The sequence below is a fragment of the Amblyomma americanum genome, chromosome 2 (genome assembly GCF_052857255.1).
Source record: "Amblyomma americanum isolate KBUSLIRL-KWMA chromosome 2, ASM5285725v1, whole genome shotgun sequence".
NCBI lineage: Eukaryota > Metazoa > Arthropoda > Arachnida > Ixodida > Ixodidae > Amblyomma > Amblyomma americanum.
The window spans coordinates 34,857,396-34,878,366 of NC_135498.1; the positions used below are offsets into that span (position 1 = coordinate 34,857,396).

Sequence of the window (20,971 nt, forward strand, 5' to 3'; positions counted from 1 at the left end):
AGGCAGCTGCCTTCGTGTCCTAGACGTGAGCGCAGAAGAAGAAGATTGAGCAATGAGACAGCTGCCAGACAGCGGTAGGTGGGGCATCTCTTACTTGTTCGCAACTGTTTATTCGCACTCTCTTCATTGCTTCCTAATCCTTTCAGTCCTTTCATCGCTCTGACCGCGGAAATACTAAACAAAAGACGTAGCAAGCTATCAAGCTAAATCTCCCTTACACCTAGTTCGCCACTCTTGAGCAATCGTGAAGCAAGTCTCTTTTGTTACGACAACAATCCTTTTTTCGAGGCAAAAGCGGAACACGCAAGCGCTCATTCAGAGCGCAGTACTTTTTAAACAAAATATACATGCTATTCACCAAGTAAATGCGCTTCCCTTAATATTGGTCGGAACGAGCCGTGCTCCATCAGGGCTAGTGAGCGAATAGCGAAGTAACTAGGTGACTTGTTCTCCGTCGTCTATAAAGGCTAGTTGTTGGAAATGCTGCACCGATGACAGCGTTAAGCTATAGATGCACACATGTTACAGTCGAGAAAGCAATGGTAATTCAAGCTATAACCATCGTTCTCACAAGTAGGTGCATCACTGGCGCTCTTAGTCTTTGGACTTTGTGTAATGCATTACGTCTTTTATAAAAATCTTAAGCTAGAAAATGTTTGCGTTAAATAATGATCATGAGGGGACTTTCACCTTTCACCATGTGACATTAAATAGCATCAAACTCGCCGCAGGTATGGGTTCGACTATAGTCTAAACCTGGACTTCTGGAGTTGTCAACACAGTTTCAGTAATGAAGTTCATTTTAGGTCCGAATTCGATGTCGCTTTTGTAGTCTTCCTACAGTATTGCTTTGTTCGGTCAGGAGTACCACTGAGACATTAAGCTAGGAATCACGTCACGTTTAGTTAACTTCTCACACTGTAGCGGTGAGGTCACTATACTCAGATCGACATACCCAGGATTTCACAGAAAAGGAAGACGAAGGCTTGCAGGAGATTATTGAAGCGAAAGCTTCGCTACGCTAGATAAAGCCGACTTCGCTGTGCGTTGCCGGTTGGCCTTCAAGTGAGCCAGTGGTCAAGTGTGGCTATAGGCCTTACCGTATGTGGTCCACCATGGGGTCGCACACTTGACCTTTGAACTTTTGATTCGCCGGTAGAGAACGGCAGAATAGGCCGCAGCGTTCATTGGGGCCATCAACCACTAGTTTAACTGCCACCTGGCAGGGTGGACGCGCTGCCTATCCAGAGTGCGGAACGCACGCAACGTTACAGACGCCAAGCCGCGTCTACTTTCCCGATACACCACAGCTTTCGCTCTCAAACCAGGTTCAGCAGTAGTTGAACCGCAGGAGATTTTTTTTCTGGGACTTTGCCGTATAAGTTTGAATCCCTCATGAAGAGGCCTGTCCAAGGCAATTTTCGACCAAGCGCACATTGATTCCATAACTACGCAGGGCACATTTGTTACGTCCTCCAGTCCGCCCTCTCTGTCAACATTATTATCGAGCAGAAGGTGAATGCGAAAGTTTTTAGTGAACATTTGACGACAGTGACATGATTTATACGCTGCGACTGACTCCTCGAACTGTCACTGGCAGTCAGTAAAACGCTGCTTAGGGGCCATGAATTAAGCGGAACCTAGTCCCAACCACAAACGATGGGCTCTTCGGTCGGACGCCTGCCTTAGAGCGTTTGACGGGAGATCGCTCTTGAGGCTAGCTCTTCTATCCATGGCATTCATGTGTCGGTGTAATAGTCGTCCAATGGTGCGTCAATCTAACTCAGGTTCAAGCAGTAGCCGGAGCAGCGGCGACGCATCCAAGGCGAGGAGGCCTCCCACGAGCCCGAAACGCTCCGGAGAGTTCCGGAACGCTGGATGCCTGCTGCCGCTCTACCTGTCTCCCATCTTGATCGAAGGCTCCAAGGTATAGGGTGCATGCGTGATCAGGTTGCCGGTAGCAACGCTATGGCTACTTCACGTGACGGGTGCTGGGTTCAGCCGCTCTCGAAACCAGAACCCGTTCTGAGCGCGGACCGAATGGCACGAACTGCAACAAGAACGTGACGGTCGCATTGCCATGACGTTTGTGCTGGAAGTTGCGACTAACCGTATAGTCCATTCAGCGTTACGTATAATTGACTAACTCTGGCTCAATAGCTTGGAGAATGAGCACAATAATAAAGGAGGCGCACAGAACGTGCTAGGTGATAAAGTGTATTTATTGAAATGTGAAATAAGGGCGCACACCCATGCATTGTATAATAACTCTTGAACGGTAATTAAGTAGGATATTACAGCCTGATTTTGTGTGTTTTAAATACGTCTAAAATTTCATCGTTGTCATCAGCCGTCTTATGCCTACCCAAGCCCAAGCTCTGCTCTCAGTGGCTTCCGACTGTCTCTGTTCTGTGGCATCCGCAGCCACTCGTATACCAATAGGTTCCCAAGGCTCGTTACCTAATCTTAAGTCTCTGTTAACCTAAATTACGTCACGCTTCCCAATTATTCGGTCAATAAAATCGCATTTAAAAAATTAGAGTAGCGTTGATGTTACTCTTAGATGCAGCAAACAGCTCAATACATTTTATTTATTCTAGAAACATGCGCTTTCAGGGGTTCCTGTTGTAGCTCACAAGCAATCTTGCCTGAGTGGAGGCTTCTGAAACGTTTCGCCCTCCGTGCTGGAACTTTTTTTGCATATAGAGAACGTTGCACCGTTTTATTGCTGTGAGCATCGGCCAGAGGTGCACAAGGAAGTAAAGGATAGTCTTCTCTTCAAGTTACTGTAGAAATATAATTCACTGCATTCCTAAACTGCTACCTCCCAAAGAATTTAGTAATTATTCAAACTGCTGCTCAGTTCAGAAACGAAATCATGCACCGTGACCGCATTTCCATAGTGAAGGAATGCAAAACCGCTCGCCTGCTGTGCGATGTCAGTGCGCATTAAGGAACTCCACATGGTGGAAATTAATCTGAAGCTTCCTATTACGTCGTTGCTCTTAGCCCCCGTCCTGCTTAGGGGCGTTAAGTCTCGTATGCACAAACATTCGCACACACATATATATCTTTGTTTCAGTACAGTCGCTTCTGCCATGTCTGGTGCACGGATGTAGACTTCATCCAGAGCGTCCACACGACGGACGGAATTCGTAAATGTCTTTCGTCGTGTGGTTTCGCTCTCAGTCGGAGGCGTTCGTAATTTCTTGTGCTCTTTTTCAACATGGCTGCCTACTACAATTAACCTTTCGTTTATAGTCTGGCTTCAAACGCAAGAAGGACAATGCTTTCCCTTTCCACAGACGAGCCGGTGTGTGTACTGCGTGCTTCTGCAGCTGCTCATGTGGGCGTGCAACGCGGCACCCAAGGCGGTCACCGGAATGCTACCCCTGGTGGACGGCCCTCTGCTGGGCGTCATGGCCGGCCGTAGCGTTGCACCCGAGTACCTGTCGGTCGGTACAACTCGGACACCGGAAGTGGCTTTCCGATTGTCCTTTTTGATGAACGGATAAAGTAGCTGCTGTCTTTAGGTTGGGATTGGAGTTTATTATTGTTAATATTGAGACGTACGTACATATACACGTTATATTCATGCGAGGGTTCCATATTCAACGACTGCTGTCGCCCCCTCGGATATTACGCACAAAGCATGAACACAAAAACAGGTCTTAATAAAAGGTAGTCGTAAGTAGACTGGATGCATATCATCGCTGCAGCTTTAATTGTTTACCATCTTAGCAAAAATCAAGCTTGTACCGCATGCCTATCACTCTACGGCATAAGCCTGCCACCTGATGAGATCCCTTCGCTTACTGCCTGGTAGGATCAAAGCGAACAAAAAGGAGAGTTGGCACTACCAGTTTGAGAATAAAGTGTCTTTTGATCCATCAACGAATACACTTAAAACAGTAAAGGAAATCGGAGATCAGGACCACGGACACCGTGGACACGGTCACTCGTGAGTCCACCTCTATAGTCCACCGTGTCCACGGGCTCTGCAAACGGTGACTCATGAATGCAACCTGAACAGCGCAGTTTTGCGCAAAGAAGCCCTCGTAACGCACCATTCGCAGCGTCCTGAACGCGGTCGCTCGTCGATGGAACCTGAACATAGCCTATGCGCTCAAAGATCTCACAGTGCTCTCTTGGTGGTGTCCTAGATGCTGTCCTCGGACGCTCCCTACGCAGGAGAGCGTGCTGAGCCTGGCGCTGACGCTGCTGCTGTTGTCCGCCGTGGAGCGAGACACCGACCTGGTGCCCCGACTAAGCCTGACCCTGTGCGCCCGATTCGGACTCCGGAGGCGCGCCCTGTTCGCCCTTGTCTGCTCGGCCGCCTTCCTGGGCGCCATGGTGGCGTCCAGCGTGGCCCTGGCTCTGCCGCTCATGTGGATCACCGACCGCGTCCTCGAATTCCTGCACGCCGAGCAGCTGGACCGCGTGCTCCGTGCTCGAGTGAGAGACCGGGTGCGTCTTGCTAGTTCTCGGTTTAGCTGTCGTTGTCCCTTGTTCCGAAAATGAGTAAACAACCTCAGTGTTCTCTCCCTCTCTTCGTCAAGGTCTTTGTGTTCTACACTCAAACGTGAGCTTCGTGTAACAAAGTATATAAGTGAAGTGGCTGTTCACTTGCTAAAAATAGGGTAAGTTGGACCCGCGGGCTCATGATTTTGATCCCCATTCTTGCAGACGCCGAGTTCCGACACGAGGCCTACTCGGAAGTCTGTGGATACTTTGACTGCGGTCAGCTTCCAGGACAGCGACAAACTATTCGAAAGACTCTCCAAGGTACTCTTGCCTGCTTCTGGCATTGGAGACATGGTGCAGGGAGCTTTTTAATCGCAGCAACTTTGAGGCGTCAAATACAGACCCGTGTTAGACTGTTGTCACACGTATTGATCCAGTCACACCGGACTGGGATAGCTCGGTCTGATGGGCGAACCTAGGAGAGAAGCTATAAATATGAGCTCAATATACAGCTTTAACATCAGTATGTCATTTTGATGTTAAACATTCAAGTATATGCGCTGACACTCGTGGCATTCTATCGAACAGTTATAGGTTAACTTACACCACATGTGGTTCTTCAATGAGCACCGAAACCTCAGTTGACGAGCGCTTTTGTATTGCTCATCTATATAAATCCCGCCGTCCAGGTGGGTTTCGAACGAATGACTTCATGCTTGTATGCGAGCGCATTGGGTACTGAACTAAATTACCGTGGCTGGCATTCGCAGATTCTCACTGCGGGGCTTGAACGCACGTTTTTTTCTCTGCGCATGCGCTGTCCAGGCGATGAAGCGGATTCCCCACCCCAGGCGGCGGGAGCAACGACGCAAGGCTAGCTCTCCGGTCTCCGCCGCCGCGAGCGCCGCCAGTGAGGGCAGCTCGCGCAGGGTTACCACCTGGTCGAGCGACAGCCGCCCGAGTACGCGGCCCTTGATGCTCAAGGGCGCCGATGGATATGTACGCTTTTCTTCAAGCACCTGCCAACCCACTCTGTACCCACGCTTCGCGCTCGCGAAAGTATTTTTCTGGGTTTCAACCCTGCTGAACTTAGTTTACAGAGCGGAAGTTCGATTAAGCATGGTCAGACACGGTTTTCTGTGGTTTAACGTTTCCTCCTTCTGTCCTTCGTCAACGCGCTGACTGCATCAGTCAGCCGTCGACGGTCACCAGCCGAAGCAATGGTTCCAGCGCTCGACTCCTTCGTGGCTATCTGCGAACTTAAGGCAACGCTTCGCGCTTTTTATTATCAGTTGAATGGCCAGTCACGTGGTGAAGCGCAACTGCAAGGCGAGCGTTGATTCACGTTGTTCAACGCAGTTGCGACGGCGAGCGGACGCCACCGCTCCGCGCGCCGGAGCTGCACCGAGGCGCGGCGAGTCACATGGTATGACGTCACAGCCGCACCCCCCGCTCTGCTGCTTGAAGACCATTCTACGGAGCGACATGGCGTTGAGGATTTGCATGGGGGGAGTACAGCTTCTGTCGCCCTCTACCGGGCCTGCGGAGAAATGGAATTTTGAGCTGCGGTAGAGGGTGATGTTAGGCTCTGAGCAGTAGGATGCATCCAGGCACCCTACTGTTACCCTGCTAATTACTAATACTAATTAGTGACCCGGGGTTTTCGAGACCCCCACGTGGGGTAGCAGAAAATAGAGCCTTATCCCACCCCCGACGAATCCACGACAGGGCGATGTCGTGTCGCCTGTATTAATTAGTCCCTTTAATAACCTGTATCAAAGTCCCTTGATTAGCCGGTATTTCCCTTTTCACAGAAGTGGCTGCACTGACGCGTTCTCTTCTTCGGGCGCGGCGCTCAGGTGGTGAGGCGAGTGAAGGTGCCCGGAGAGTCGTTTCCCCGTGGCCGCTCACATGATGGCATGGAAGACTTGGCTGCCATGCTGCTGGGATGTCGCGCGAGATGCCGTCCTGCACAGAGCGACGCGAACTGCACCACGCCTTCGTTCCACAGCGCCGCCACGCATTCGCTGCACAGCTTGGGCGACAAGACGAGCAGCAGGGCGGCGCAGTGAGTGCTATACCAGCGGCACCCCAGCCTAGGTTTCAACGCAGACGACGTGACAGTTAGTTATGGCATATTTAATGACGGGGGTGTGGGTTATAACGAGAGAATTTCGCCTCGCTCCCCTGCCCGCTTCATCGTCGTCTCTCGAAACAATAATTTGTGATAAGAAAATATCTATGCTGGATCCTTTTAACCAGGACTCTCCGTGCTCTCCTGCAGCCGCACCAGGCAAATAACACCACACCTCCCGGCATTCGCTGGCTACTTCACGCCAGCATATCGTCGTTAGACTTGCCCTACAATGGAAACTAACAAACATTCAACCTTGTACCAACTGCCGCCATTTTCATTTTCGTGCAGTGCCCTCTGTATTGGGGTACAAGAAATTTTTGTGCTACCCTAATTCATGGTTTCAGCAACAATTCCAGGATTCACGCGACCCACGACTACTTGTCATCAATGGTTAGCTGAATTGATGAATATTTATAGACACGAAATTTTGGTTGCGTGTTTTCTTCTTTGTAATGATTTGAATGACATCGGTATGCATACATTACAGAGTTAGACCACCACGTTAAAAGTCATGTTAGTCTTTCAAAAACAGCGGTATAAAAGCGGCTTCGTTGCTTTAATTTACTACAGCGCTTAAGCGTCCAATTTTGACTTTTCGCTAATGAGCGCACGAGCCTCTTTTCGCAACGTAAGAGGGCGAATCAGCATAACGCTTCGTTTTTCCTTTGTTGGAAAAGTGTGAAATTGGAGAGAGGCTTAGCTGGGAACCGCCTTTATTCAGCGACTGGTCCACATGCACCGAAGGGGTCAGCCGGACCGACCAGCCCGTCCAGGAGCAAGGCGACCTCTCTGCCGCCAGCACATCTCCGCGCCAGCCCGCAGCTCCGGCACCGAAGCAGACGCGAAGGCGTCCGTCACTGCCCTCGGTCGGCGGCAAGGGCACGCGGCAGCAGCCATCGCGCAGGAGGCATTCCATGGTCGACTTCGGCCAGACCAGCGTCCTCACCATTGGGGACGCCAAGTGAGCGAGCAGCCCGAACAGTTATTGCGATAATGCATTATAGTTCACGATCCTTCCGCCAGGTGTCAAAGATAGTACGACTTCCAGGGCACGAATCTCTCGCGAAATTTCTGATGTATACAGGCAGCTGAGCTCTTGGTACAGGCTTTGTCGAAAGTATAGAGGCCAAGAGCTCTGCTTCTAAGCCAAGTTGTGGGGTTCTTGTCGCACCCGTGGAAGCCCCAACTTTCGAATGGATGACGATGAGAATTGCTCTCATTTCCAAAAAATTTGGAACTGTGGCGATGCACAACGAGCCACAGAGGATGTCCCAGAAACAAATTCTTGGGCTGTAAAGCTATAAATAAAGGCTGCACAGATCTATTTGTACGGCATCGTTATAGAAATGTCTGTATCCGGTCTTGGCCGCCTTTGGCCAATGAACCTGCGCCGGTATAAAACAGCCAGTGTTACGATTCGATTCTATTCCATTCTTCTTTTCTTTCGCGCCGACTGGCCGATCCCATTGATAACACGGGCGTAGCGAGCGACGTATGACTAAATGACGAATATAAAACTGGAATAGAATCTTTATATTATTTCAGCCCTTGTAACATTTACACAAGAGCCTCAGGGCAGCACTGTGGAATCGAGCTGAACGAAAACGCGGCAGTGGACAACAGATTTAATGTCAAGTGGGGAGATCTGCTCGATAAATTTGTTGGGTAGGATATCACGTGTCATAGCACGGAAACCATGAGACGCATACAGAAAAGAGACCGCAGACGGATGATGTGACCCTCTGCTTTACCTCTAGGCTTTAATCGCTGGGTCGGGGTGGCAGTGGCTGGCACATGATAGGGCCCATTCGAGATCAGTGGAAGAGGTAGCATACTTCCTGCAGTGTAAGCAAGCTGTCTGATGACAGCATTGCTGACAATAGGCTGTTCTGATAAGCGAGAAAGGGGTACTTAAACTAAGATGAGTGATAGATTAAGCCTCATAAAAACACTTCTGCAACACCTAGATCGGAACACTTGATAGCTATTGCCCATAACAGCAGGAGGCGTCACTGTAGACATTAGGTGGTTAAACGCAGTCAGTTTTGCTTTGTCTCATCGAACCGTGGAATGTGTGAGTGTTTGCCTGTGTGAATGCGCGCACGAGCGTTCGTGTGTGTGTGTTCAAGGTTGCATTTTGTTGGAAAAGTCGGTCGCACATCCTGAATCAAGGGACTGCGCACACAACCATGGACGTGAAGGGCACAAGGGCAGGCGCCTGTCCTTGTGTTCTTCACGTCTATGTTTGTGTTCTGCAGTCCCTCGCTTAATGGTATGTGTGCCTGTGTTAAACTTTTCGCAGGTATTTCGCTCTCTTCATATGATGGCACTCCAGCGCCGACAATTAACGCACCGTTCTTTCAAAATCTATGCCTTTATCACCACACGCCAGCTATATCCTCCACATCGGCGCACGGTTTCTGCGATACACTGCACAGTAGATCTCATAAATTCGTACTTCTATATAGTCACCTCGAAAGCCCGAGTCCCTTTTGCAATTTCGCTTCTGGGTCCAGCGGATTCGTTCCTGAGTGCAGCGCGTGATTCCCGCAGCGGCGAAACGACGCTGATGGAGGCGGGAGGTAGCGCCACCCGAACGTACTCCAGGTTGGCCACGGGGAACGCATTCGGGCCGCCAAGGCGCAAGTCCCCCTGGGAGCAGGGCTTTCTGCGCGAGCGTGATGTCAAGGCGCGAAAGGAAAGCGTCGATTCGCTCTCTGCCATCTGTTCGACGCTGGCGCAGGCCTCTAGCATCGGCAAGTCACGTTTTATTTTTCTGTGCGCCTGCATTCAATGGCAACTGATCGTGCATGCGACCTCGTAAGCACGACTTGAGCTCGGGAAACAAGCTCAGAAACGAGGTAAAACAAAATAAAAGCATACATGTTCTCACACTGGGTGGACCTAACCTAACCTAATGTGCCTTCCTGGATGGTTCGCGGCTCAAGAAGGTGCACAGCTCAGGGCCTCCCATTTTTTGTCATGGCTCAGAACTACGGGTCGTGGCTCAAGATCATGGCACTGTGATGGCTGGCTCCATAGTCCAGGACACATGGCTATATACTCAGTTCCTGAGTCATGGCTCAGGCCCACGTTTCGTTGCTTCGGGGCATATGGCCGGGTCATGGCTCAAAATAGAAGGCCCAAGATCTCCAGTTCCTGAGCCAGGACTCAGAACCGCGGATCGATCGTGGCTTAGGGTCATGACACGGTCATGACTGGGTCTTATGGCTCAAGATAGACGACCCAGGAGCTCAAATTTCTGATCTATGGCTTGGGATCCTACAGGTGATCGCTCAACGTGAAGGCAGGGTTATGGCTTGGTCATGGAGCTACCACTAAGTTAAGGCAGGCATGGGGGCACGTTCTATTTCAGTTACTTGCCTTGTCTTTGCATACGTCTCCACATTCACGTTAATGATATAAAATCCTAAGGCAAATAGATGGTTATACAGTCCCTTGTGTAAACATTGCTTTGAGAAGAAAACGCACGCGAAACAGTTAGTGTTAGGATGCGGACTGTAAAACAGCTGTGTGGCGCCTAAGGGGACCTTTTTTTACGTCTTCCTTTCTCTATCTCGTCCGCGTCCCCCCTTTGTGATGGCTTTGACAAGTGAACGGCGGCCGGGACGAGCGCCTCTGTCCATATACGCGCAGTAGCACAGCTACAAGCGGTACTGAGCCTCTATGTCTCCTGCTAATGTGCCGTGCCGAGACGGGGTCGTCGGATTGCTGTCAGCGGTGTCCCGTGTAGCAGAAAGATGACGCCACCGTCGGCGTAGTTGGCCGTGAGCGAAAAATGCCAAAGTCACAACCTCGTGACATCATCACAACCTACCCACCGAATTTTGAGCAAACTGCCCACTTGTAGCAGGTGGCACTTAATGATCCGTTGCGAGAGGCTGCTCGGAGAGAGCAGCTGGGTCCCACCGGTTGCAGCACCTGCCATCGCAGGGCAGTGGAGCATCACTTAACCGCGACACCACTGCACCAAGTGTGGTATGAGGACTTACAGGGGCCTACATATGTAAATTAGAGGGCGACCAATTCCGCATACCATTACATTGCGCAATTTGCAATTCTATTAACATCTTCGTGCCATACCCTTACGGTGCAACTTAGGTGTCCCCTCCAGTTTTTGTGAGGCATTGGCATACTGCATATATCACCTACAAGACCGCCTACGTGACAGAGGCTACCGGCGATTCGATGCTACTGAGGAAGCGCTTTCATCATCCCCGTTAGGAGGAGGCGTTGAAATTGTACAGAAAACAACAGCGCCTTTGACCTGAGCTAACTCGAGCAGGGAACGTAAGGCTCGTGGTGCTTCGCTATGACTTGACTCACTCTTAGTTCTGTAACGCACGCTGCAGCGAGTTTAGACCAACATTTTTTTTACTGACTCGTCGGACGTAGCCATCCCAGCATATATCACATACAATAAACTCTTTCAATATTTCCACTTTCCTCAGGCCAGTATCAAGCTAAGCAAGACATCGCGCGACGAAAGAAAGCCGTAGACAGGTAAGAGCACAGATGGTCTACGCTCCAAGGTCACATGCATCTACGTGCATATGACGTCTTTACCTGACAGACACTTTCTGATCACACCACTGCTTTCTCATAAGGTTTTGCTGGCAAAATGGTGTTCCCTCCGACGGCGCTTCTTTCAAGGACCTGGCACCCATGCAAAATAATACGTACGGTTTAGAATTCTCAAGAAGAGAAATATTTAGCTGGTTTTTATGACCGTATCCGCTACTTCCCTCTTGTTGTCCCGCTCCCATTTTGCCCACATGTGTGGTTCGGTTTACGCGACTCTCTGAACATCATAGTTTCAGATTTCCTTTTTGGCTCACCTGATCGCAACTAAATTTAGACTACTAATAGCGAACCTACACCCGCACTGAAACACTCACGGCAGCTGATAAAGGCACTTTGAAAATGCAGCAAAGATCTCTTGTGAGTTACATTGGAGTATTATCAAATTTTAAAATAAACTTCATAAATTGTGTGATTTTCAAAGAACAATGATTACTTTCCGCGCATCAAGTCGCGTTAATGATGCATTGTTTGCCACAGATAGGATCAAAGATTAGTTTTTACCAACTTTTTTTTTTGAATTCCGTATCCGAAGTCTTTTGTCTCATCTCGTGGGCATGTACTGTGCATACAAGTTCATGTCTGAATAAAATGATTGATTGATTGATTGAAGTCTCAAAGTTCTATTCTGCAAGATAACGGCCGCGAAATGTTCTGCCAATTTCGCTCTTATGCCTGAAATTCTTTTCTGTTTCTTCGGGTTAAGTTTACGTGTACGACGGCATTGAAACGCAAGTTCGCACAGATTTTCGCACGTGATACTTGTTCGCGATTGTCCGCAACGCCCGCCAGTATAGATTTTCACTTTAAAAAGCCGCCGATACATTGGGACGAGGCGAGGCGCCCTAATAGTGTTTCTGTACCTTTTTTTTTTGCCCCAACAGAAATATTTGTTGCTTTCAGCGTGTCATAAGGCGATTTTGTAAGATTGTCTGCATCGCCAAGTTCCTTTCCTTGCATCTTCAGAAAAAGCGCATTTCCACTGAGGCCATTAATTTCTTCGAATACGCAGAAAACATGCGGCCATTCGAAGCGCATTTCTGCTGGCCGTCGCCATAGTGACAGCGCTGGGAAGCATAGCCAGTCTCGGCCGCCTCCCCACGAGGAAGCCCTTGGCCAAGGCGCTAGCCAGGTGAGGGCCAGGAGTTATCACGTTCTATAATCACTACACTGCTGCTGAGGAACTACACAGTAATTTGCAGGCCCAACGTTGGGCTGAACATACTTTAAGTCACATTGACGACAAATAAGTTGGCCTGTGTCGATATAGTGCCGCATTCTAACAACAAACACGCTACTTTCACTGAAAATTTACCTCTTTTTGTGATCTAGAAGAGACTAAAAAAATTTACTACATGTGTCGCCATCACCGGCCAACTTCGGAAGTAAATTTATGTGCGTCGACACAGTGTTTATGGGTGCGGATCTCAGAGGCTAGGTTACACCGCGATCCACTTTAAAAAGGTTCACTGAGTCCTTTTAAAGTGCATACGTCACGAGTTTTAAATCAAGTTGCGGGAAAGCAATATTAAATGCCATTTTCTCAGCTACGAATATGTCTTCTGCTGCCGGTCGAAGCGCCAACATAGCAAGAAAAAGATAAAAGCCGATTATTACTGAGAACATAAATCTGATTTACTCCTAAATTTTTTCAGCGTTCGTTTTCTAACATTAAATTATGCGATCCCGGGAGTGGGCTTTTTGCAGTAAGCTCTGCACAATGACAGGCTGCGTTGTTTTGTGCTGACTTACGCAGGAACGAAGTACCTTGGCCTAATTGGTTCACTACAGTGCTTCAGCAAGGTGTATGCTAACTGCAGCTCAAACTGAAATAAGTCTACATAAAAGGGGAAACTGCACATAAGTTTGCACAGGAGCTCGCGAAAGCGCACTTTCAGCTCAAAAAAAAAAAACATCGCACCGATATTATCTTCACTATGTTCTCGTACCTTGCGGCTAGTAAGGAAATGAACACTAGAAATAACAGCACAACTGACTTTTCTTTGTCAGTGTCTTCCTAGTACGTTCACTCAGTGCGCTATAACGCAACATTTCCAGGATCCACATCATCTTTTGTGTAACGCGTAGTGCGACATAAACAGAATATTTTTTTCTCTCCTCTCACATTCCACTGCTGCTTTATGACAGCTCCGGGCAGCCGTGTCTTTAGCGTGCCCTATTTTGTTTTCACACTGCAGCGCTGGCGAAAGAATGGGCCTGCTGCACTGGGGCCTTATCGCCACTCCTGGCTCTCTCGTGGCGTTCCTGCTGTGCTGCTTCTACTTCTACACCAACAATCTGTTGCCGTAGTGAGCACTCAGTGTTACTTCGAGTCCAAACACACACGGCGTAAGGGGAGTACGTAGTGCAAAGGAATCAGGGACGCATGGGATACGATCCGCATGAGGGAAAGGACACTGCCACAGGAAGCAGCGCGCGGGCAAGAATGGTGGGTGGCTGCCGTCAGAGACAGGGGTGCGTTTTGAGACGGAACAGTATAGGCGCTGCTACTGCTTTTCTTTCTTTTCCTAGACAGAATATAGTCGTATTTATCAGCGTTCGAAGTCTATAATAGGGTGCCTCGATGCCAGTGTCTCCACGGGTGGAGACAACTTAAGCGACGCCGCCATATTGAATCACAACTGGCCTCTGCCATGTACCGCGAAATGCTCGACTGGTAGCCCAGTGTAGCTCTCACTGCAAAAGGCCGTTCAAGTTAAAGCACTTTGAAGCACGCCGAGAGCATGAACGGCGCCGTTACAAACGCTAGCGCCGCTGATCCTGTGTGATTCAATATGGCGGCGCCGCTGAAGTTGTCTCCACCCCAGCGCTGGCATCGAGGTACCCTAGTGGTATAAGCGTTAGGCCGCGCGGAAAGGCAGCGCGGTTTCGTCCAGGCAGCGCATTATGCAAACTTGCACACTATAAGGCGGTAAAAAAAATGGCAGTCAATAATGCCCTTTAGTTGCTGTTTATTGTTTTAGGCTTTTATCTTCATGGGGATGAAGGTCTTGTGAAATACGCATGCAGTTCGGAGGTAATCATTCAAAAGCGGCTTTAGGTACTATAGCGTCCCGAGCTTAATAAAATATAACCAAATGCGCACAGTGCGTCTAAAACCCCACGTTTTAACTTAAGAAGCGACAGAAGAGGTCCAGGAAAAGAAAATGCGCACGCAATAAACGACGCCGAGGTACGCGCTCAGAGACTCTGTGCTTGCCTTTGCTGGAGCGACTTTTCGTGTGCGGTGTGTTTCAATGCTGCTAACACCTCAAAAACTAGCCCAACAAAGGGCTCTATATCTAAACAGATGTGGTGTATGAAAGCCGTAGCAATGCCAAGCCGTATTTCGTTAAGCTAAACAGCGCCCTCAGGCATGACTCACTGACAAGAATTTTCCGCTTGGACAGCGAGCCAAAGAACTCGGAGGAAAACAGCACGGTGCAGATGGCCGCCAGGGCGAGGCTAATTCTCCTAGAGACGTCCACGTAAGTTTTAGTTGTTTTTGCTCTTGTATATTTCTTAACCATAACGGAGTTTATGTAGCATCCAAATCTTAAAGAGAAACAATCAACAACGCTCCTCAGTCGCAATCGCTAACTAGAAATGCTGGGGGCGCTGCGGTCACAAATACGGCGGATTTTGACGAGTGGCGTGGTGCCGTGTGGGGCGTTTTGCAGCGCCTTTCTGCTGTAGACGTACCGTACATACCTCCCTTTCCCGAGATCTCGCAGTCGTTTCTCGCATGAAGTGACGTCACCATATGGCAAGTTCACGTTACTCACTGTCATCCGTCGCATGACCGGTGAGGTTCGGGTCACTCATTACGTGACCGCGACGTAGTTTGTTGTAACGCTTTTTCTTCCACAGCCCTGTTACGTATAAAGGTGGCACTGAAATCTGTCACGTTACGTGCACACTCCTTCAGCTCTGTTCCGCTTGGGAAAGGCAGACCATGGTGAAAGGATTCGCTGCATGGTTTACGCCGATTCGAGCTTCGCTCATGTGTGCTTATAGACGTCACTCATTGCACCTTCTTTGTCGGATATCTTACTCTCTGAACGAGCAGTCAATAAAGATGCCCATGTGTTATAATCACGGTGTTGGCGGCCGTTCCGTGAAATCAGATTCGCGAAAACTTCGCAAAGTAAGACTGCTGCTGCCTGCATGACAGGCCGGTGCGCCATTTATTGCAACACGGTTACACTTGCTCGAACGCGCGCTCCCACGCCAAATGCTTGCAGTATTATGGTATAGCTTTCCGCGGTCCTTTCTTCCTCGCATAGCGTAATTCGCAGAGATGCGGTCAGAAAACGACACAGCAGGTAACGCCTGCGCATTTTGTTACAGGTCAATGCAGCCCAGGCAGCAGCGATGGTGAGCGAGAATTCATTATCTGCCTACATCACTTCACTGAGTAGCTAACTGGAAACTCACTGTGTCGTCTATGAAAGTGGAGGATACACCTTCTTAAATTTTACGCATTTGTTCTAAGAGAGTGAAATTTTTCAGTAAAAAGCATGTGACGTCAGAGTTGAAGGTGGATCAGTTTCACGTGGCTAGGCGAACGTTTATTGCAGGAATATGCATCATGAAGACATCAGAGATCGGTGGTAAAGCATTTACAGTCTCCTGGCCGTCCTAGGCCCTATTTTAGCTTTTTGAAACTGAAGATATCTTTATGCAGATTTTGTTGTCTCCGCTTGTAAAACGAACGCGAATTTGATATTTGTCCAGAGTTTTCTCCGAGTCCAAAATCACCGGAACCCTATCGCCCGAGTTCTGCCTAAATTCCACCGCTCAAATTGTCTCTTAAACTGCATCACCCGCCACCTTGGTCACCTGGAACCTAGCGCCCATAGCGTCAAACTGGCACTACTGGCCGGCGTTATTTATACTGGACTAAATCGAATCTCTTTTTGACCCCTTCTTTTTGCGTGCTGGTGTTCAAGCAATGTGCTCGTAGTATATGGAACCTTGCTTAGTGAACAATACAGTCTAGCTTCCGTCTTCACCATCATGCATTTCATGTTCCCATTAAAGATTCTGGATCGCACTCGACCTCATCAGCGCGTCATCTTGTTAACATTTTTTTCTCCTGCAGGAGCCAAACCAATTTTCTGAAAATCAGCGCATCCGCATACCTTGCATTCTTTCTCCTGGCTATCGTCTTCGACTTCCTTGCTCTGTGAGTGACCCACATGTCTGCAGACCTGCAGGTCTAGACTCTCCCGCCCTCCATAGGAAAGAGTCAAGGGAAAGTCTTGTATCTGATGTGCTGTTTACTTTATCTGTTCATGACACCTAGTTGAATAAGTGAGTTCTACTGAGGACAGTAAATTGTGTGCATTGCAACTCCTTCAATCATGTGTGAAAAAGATAATTGCTCATTAAGTGGCAATCTGCTCCACTCTTTTAAATAATATCTACTTTGAGTGGTTACCTTGTGTTAATGGCCATATCAAGTCCGCTATACGGTTGAGATGGACCCATTGTTATCTTTATTCATGAAGCAATGCTGAGAACTCTGGGCCCCGAGGGAAACCCTTTGACGCGAGAGCATTAAGGGTCCGGTCCAGCGGAGAACCCGGCGCACCCATCGTCGTCGGAGTGTGCGGAAAAGCGTGATTGGTCGAGAGGGTTGTGACGTCACACATGAGACTGTAGTATTAAAACTTATTAAACACTACAAAACTTGTCATTAGAACGTCGCAACATAACTCAAACGTCAAACGTCATTAGGACATGATAGTATAAAAAGTAAATGCATTACACTGAAAACGAAATTGGAGTAATTAGTCGGACCCGACCGCGGCGGCTGCGTTTTTATGGAGGAAAAACGCTAAGGCGCCCGTGTGCTGTGCGATGTCAGTGCACGTTAAAGATCCCCAGGTGGTCGAAATTATTCCGGAGCCCTCCACTACGGCACCTCATTCTTCCTTTCTTCTTTCACTCCCTCCTTTATCATTTCCCTTACGGCGCGGTTCAGGTGTCCAACGATATATGAGACAGGTACTGCGCCATTTCTTTTCCCCAAAAACCAATTATTATTATTATTATTATTATTATTATTATTAATCGGGAATCGACCCCCCCCCCCCCCCCCCCCCACGCTTGGCTTGCAGATCAGACTGGCCACACCTAGGCCACGAAGGCACGTTTGTGCGGTTTGGTTAAAGCGGGGCTTTATATGTATGCCGTGTGGTCTTCCACATAATATGGAAACAGTGTCCGTGTTTGCTTGCTCGAGAGGCACCCCTAACGGGAGCCACTAATGCCATCGCGTCCTACCCTTAGAGGCGGATCTTGATTGTCCCCTAAATTTTGTCTTTGCCTGTATAAGCTGTGTAAGCATCATCACATTCGAAATCAACAATTATTTTCCTTTCCTCTTCTCCGAGAACCATGTCGCAGGCATCACAATTTCAGGTCGAACATCTCCGACTTCCGTTTCAAAGGCCCTTCTATCTCGCAGAGAGCTCAGCTTCCTTGCTGTGCTCAACGTGGTGGCGACGTCGCTGCCTCATCTTAATCTGCGCCCGCCGGAGAAGCCGCTGTCCGAGGGAAGGTCGGCCAGTGTGCCCTGGGACATAGTGTTCATCGCTGGCGGAGCGCAGGCCATCTCCCGATTCACATCGGTACGCTCGGCGCTGGCTAGACCTTTCGAAATCATTCGTGGATGTTGTATGGACTTGCCATAAACCCTCAACGAAAAAATTTTGTGCCCTGCAAAAATATACGGCACCAATACGGAGGACGGCCTTTTGACCTAACAGTCATCTTACAACACCCGATGAAAATCACAGGTCATTGAGGTCTTGCTGCTTGTAGCTCTGGCGAACGTATATGTTGATGGCTGACAAGGTTTGGCATAAATAAAAATGGCCTCGGAAAAAAATTAAATGCAAAAGGCTCATGCGAAGCTAAGATCACAATGGGAGTCTAGAGCGACACAACACAGCATCAGAACCGCATTTACTCGAAGACCACATGATTCGCAGGAAAACTTGGCAGCGGATTAAGGCAGCCAAGCTTTCCACCTCCAGTCATAATGACTGAACTGAATATTTTTGCAACCATGCTGATATCTGAAACTGCATGATACCACAACCAAACTGCTGATATCGATAACTAGCGAACAAGCAGCGTTGACGCCATTTCATATCGATGCTGCTACAAAGAACTTGTCCGCACACCTCGGCTGAAAAGTTATGCCTTCATCTAACGCGTTTTTTCGCGTGAATTCTTCATTGCCCCGCCCTATAGGCCGCCTTACCACCACCTACACGGTGACACCTACTGCGGCATAGATCTGCTCAGTGCGCCTTTTTACGTCTTAGATAAATCAGCGGGCAAGAAGATTCGAGTCAGCAGCCCGCGGACGTACTACAGTCCTCTTTTCGTCTGTCTAGGTGAATGGTCATTGTACTGTGCAAACCACATGCGGAAGCCTCAGTCCTCAACTCTCTTTCTCGACTTCTAGAGGCCCGATGCACAGAACTTTCGCAAAATCCGCTTCTCAACATGACCGCTATAGCGGTTCTCGATATTTTCGTGGCATTTTGTACAAAACATACAGGAGCGCTTCAACACTGTTCAACGCATCACGTGTTACTCGTAACCGCGTGGTTTGTGGGCGCGTGCAGGAGTACGACCTCGTGGGCGGCGTGGTGCGGGCGCTCAGCCCGCACTTATGGCAGCAGCGCTCTGCGGTTCTGAACCAGGCGCTTCTGTCCGCAGCTGCCTGCCTGCTGGCAGAGGTCGGCACGGTGGACATGCTTGCGGAGGACCTGCTGCCTCTGGCCAACATCGTGGTGAGGACACCTCCTCTCGTGCTACTCACACACATCTTTCTGTTGCCTCGCCGTGGACACATCCCCTACAGCTTTTGACATCTGCAAACACTTGTTTTGTGCGCCTGCTGTGCTAGCCGAGGCTCGCGTTTCCACTTGGCGATGGAAACAGGTGGGCGTAACAGCTATTGGTTTTTAGCTGTCGCCAGGCGAAGGCCTCTTCTTGCGTGAGTCGTTCGTGGAGTGATGGACAGCTGCGCCTGCCAAGGCGTTGATGCTGGAGCACACTGGCATAGTATTAACCCGATATCATTAAAGGCTGCGTTCACCAGAAAATCATGTGTCCGCGTTGTTGCGAGCGGAAAATCACGGGTGTGGCTCTGGCAGGTGGTCCCTAGAAAGCAACCTAGGAGGCAGGTGGCCCACCTAGTCCACGTGGCCTTGCACCGTCATCACAAGCTGCTCACCAGATAGTGAAAAAAACTGCCCACAGTGATAAGTGGCAGTTAAAATAATTTTTGGTCGCTCGGGAAGAGTAACCTAGGCCGCACAAGCCCCACCGTTGGCAGCACCTGCCATCGCAGGGCAGTGGCGCATCGCTTAACCGCTGCACCTCTTCGCCAGGAAAGGGTATGAGGACTGCCAGGGATCTAATAAAGTAAAGCAGAGAATGTCATTCTGCATATATGGGAATTAACACGTCACGCTATACAGTCATACCCTTAAGGTGGAGCTTAAGTGCCCCCGTCCCTTTTTTTTTGAGGGGGGGGGAGAATTGGGTCCGATGTGGGACTGCGGTCACGGCACATACGTAACCCCACAGCACACAAGCTAATTTAGCGCATTCAAGATTAAAGTCCGACCCAACATTTGCTTTTAATATGCGAAGGAACAAAACTCACACTTTATCGACGCTGCTCAGATCATGTGGAGCATGCCGATTTGAAACCCGCGCTTCCAGGCGCAACGTTGACCAAAGGCCCCCGTTTCGGTAGCACCATCTGCCGAGAGTGACGCGAAACGAACATGTCCTCTAGACGACCTTCGTCCAGCCCGTGCTAGCGCCTGAACCGGCCGCTTGGTGTCGGCCTCCTTGAGTCCCTGACGTATGTTAGCCATTCTTGTAATCAGCCGGAGGATCTGTTCTGTGGTCTGATTGTCAAGGTGTAAGATGTGGGTAGCGCTGCCATCTTGCTGTACATCGAGGCCGAGGATGCGTAGGCATGGTACCGTAGGGATGGGAGTGTTATCCCGGTTCTTTGAGCATCCGGTACCAGGAAAGAGTGGCCTCGATCCTCTTTTGCAGTGCAATAGTAGGAGCTCTGACTTGGCTGGGGACTAGCTGAGTCCCCTTCTGCGTGCGTAATAGATGTCCGCGGCTTGTTTCGAATTGCACAACATCGGTCGCCGTGGTTGTCCTGGCTTAATAATAATAATACACTCGACCTCGTTATAACGAAACGGTTTACAACGAAATGTTGGATATAAATAAGGAATGACGATTTCTCTTGGAAGCTCAGTCAACGCGCGCAATAACGAACTTACGGCAATAACGAAGTAATTGCCGGGCCCCTTCAACTTCGTCATAGCGAGGTTCAACTTAATTCTCACGACGTCGCTGCTGATCGATGCCAACACAAGGGCGAGCCTAACTCCTCTGTTTACACCTCACGAGCAGTCGTGGACATATACCAACGTTTAGTGTCATCTAGTAAAACATGGCGTAGCTTATTGGTTCGATGAGGAGCTACTCGAATTCTGCAGGAACTTGGATGGTTTAGATCATCATCATCCTAACTATGGTCGCTACAACGAAGAGCCGTCTCCCATAGACCTCCAGTTAACCCTGTTTTGCGCCAGCTGTGGCTTACGTAATCCCTGCAAACTTCATAATCTACTCCACACACCCGACCCCAAGGTTTACTTTTGGCTTCTTTTGGAACCCGTTGTTACCCTGTAATGGACCATCGGTTAC

General features: G+C 49.3%; 1 protein-coding gene across 1 annotated transcript in view; it reads left to right on the forward strand.

Moving 5' to 3' along the window:
* LOC144119613 (uncharacterized) overlaps positions 1–20,971 on the forward strand; it is a 31,068-nt gene that overhangs the window by 8,150 nt on the left and 1,947 nt on the right. Inside the window, exons 4-19 of the mRNA XM_077652187.1 lie at positions 1,788–1,927; positions 3,306–3,455; positions 4,192–4,467; positions 4,687–4,785; positions 5,290–5,463; positions 6,324–6,532; positions 7,323–7,562; positions 9,155–9,357; positions 11,074–11,125; positions 12,216–12,335; positions 13,402–13,512; positions 14,614–14,691; positions 15,554–15,580; positions 16,308–16,391; positions 17,679–17,841; positions 18,850–19,017. Coding sequence (XP_077508313.1) covers positions 1,788–1,927; positions 3,306–3,455; positions 4,192–4,467; positions 4,687–4,785; positions 5,290–5,463; positions 6,324–6,532; positions 7,323–7,562; positions 9,155–9,357; positions 11,074–11,125; positions 12,216–12,335; positions 13,402–13,512; positions 14,614–14,691; positions 15,554–15,580; positions 16,308–16,391; positions 17,679–17,841; positions 18,850–19,017 — 2,294 coding nt within the window. The remainder of the gene's footprint in view (positions 1–1,787; positions 1,928–3,305; positions 3,456–4,191; positions 4,468–4,686; positions 4,786–5,289; positions 5,464–6,323; positions 6,533–7,322; positions 7,563–9,154; positions 9,358–11,073; positions 11,126–12,215; positions 12,336–13,401; positions 13,513–14,613; positions 14,692–15,553; positions 15,581–16,307; positions 16,392–17,678; positions 17,842–18,849; positions 19,018–20,971) is intronic.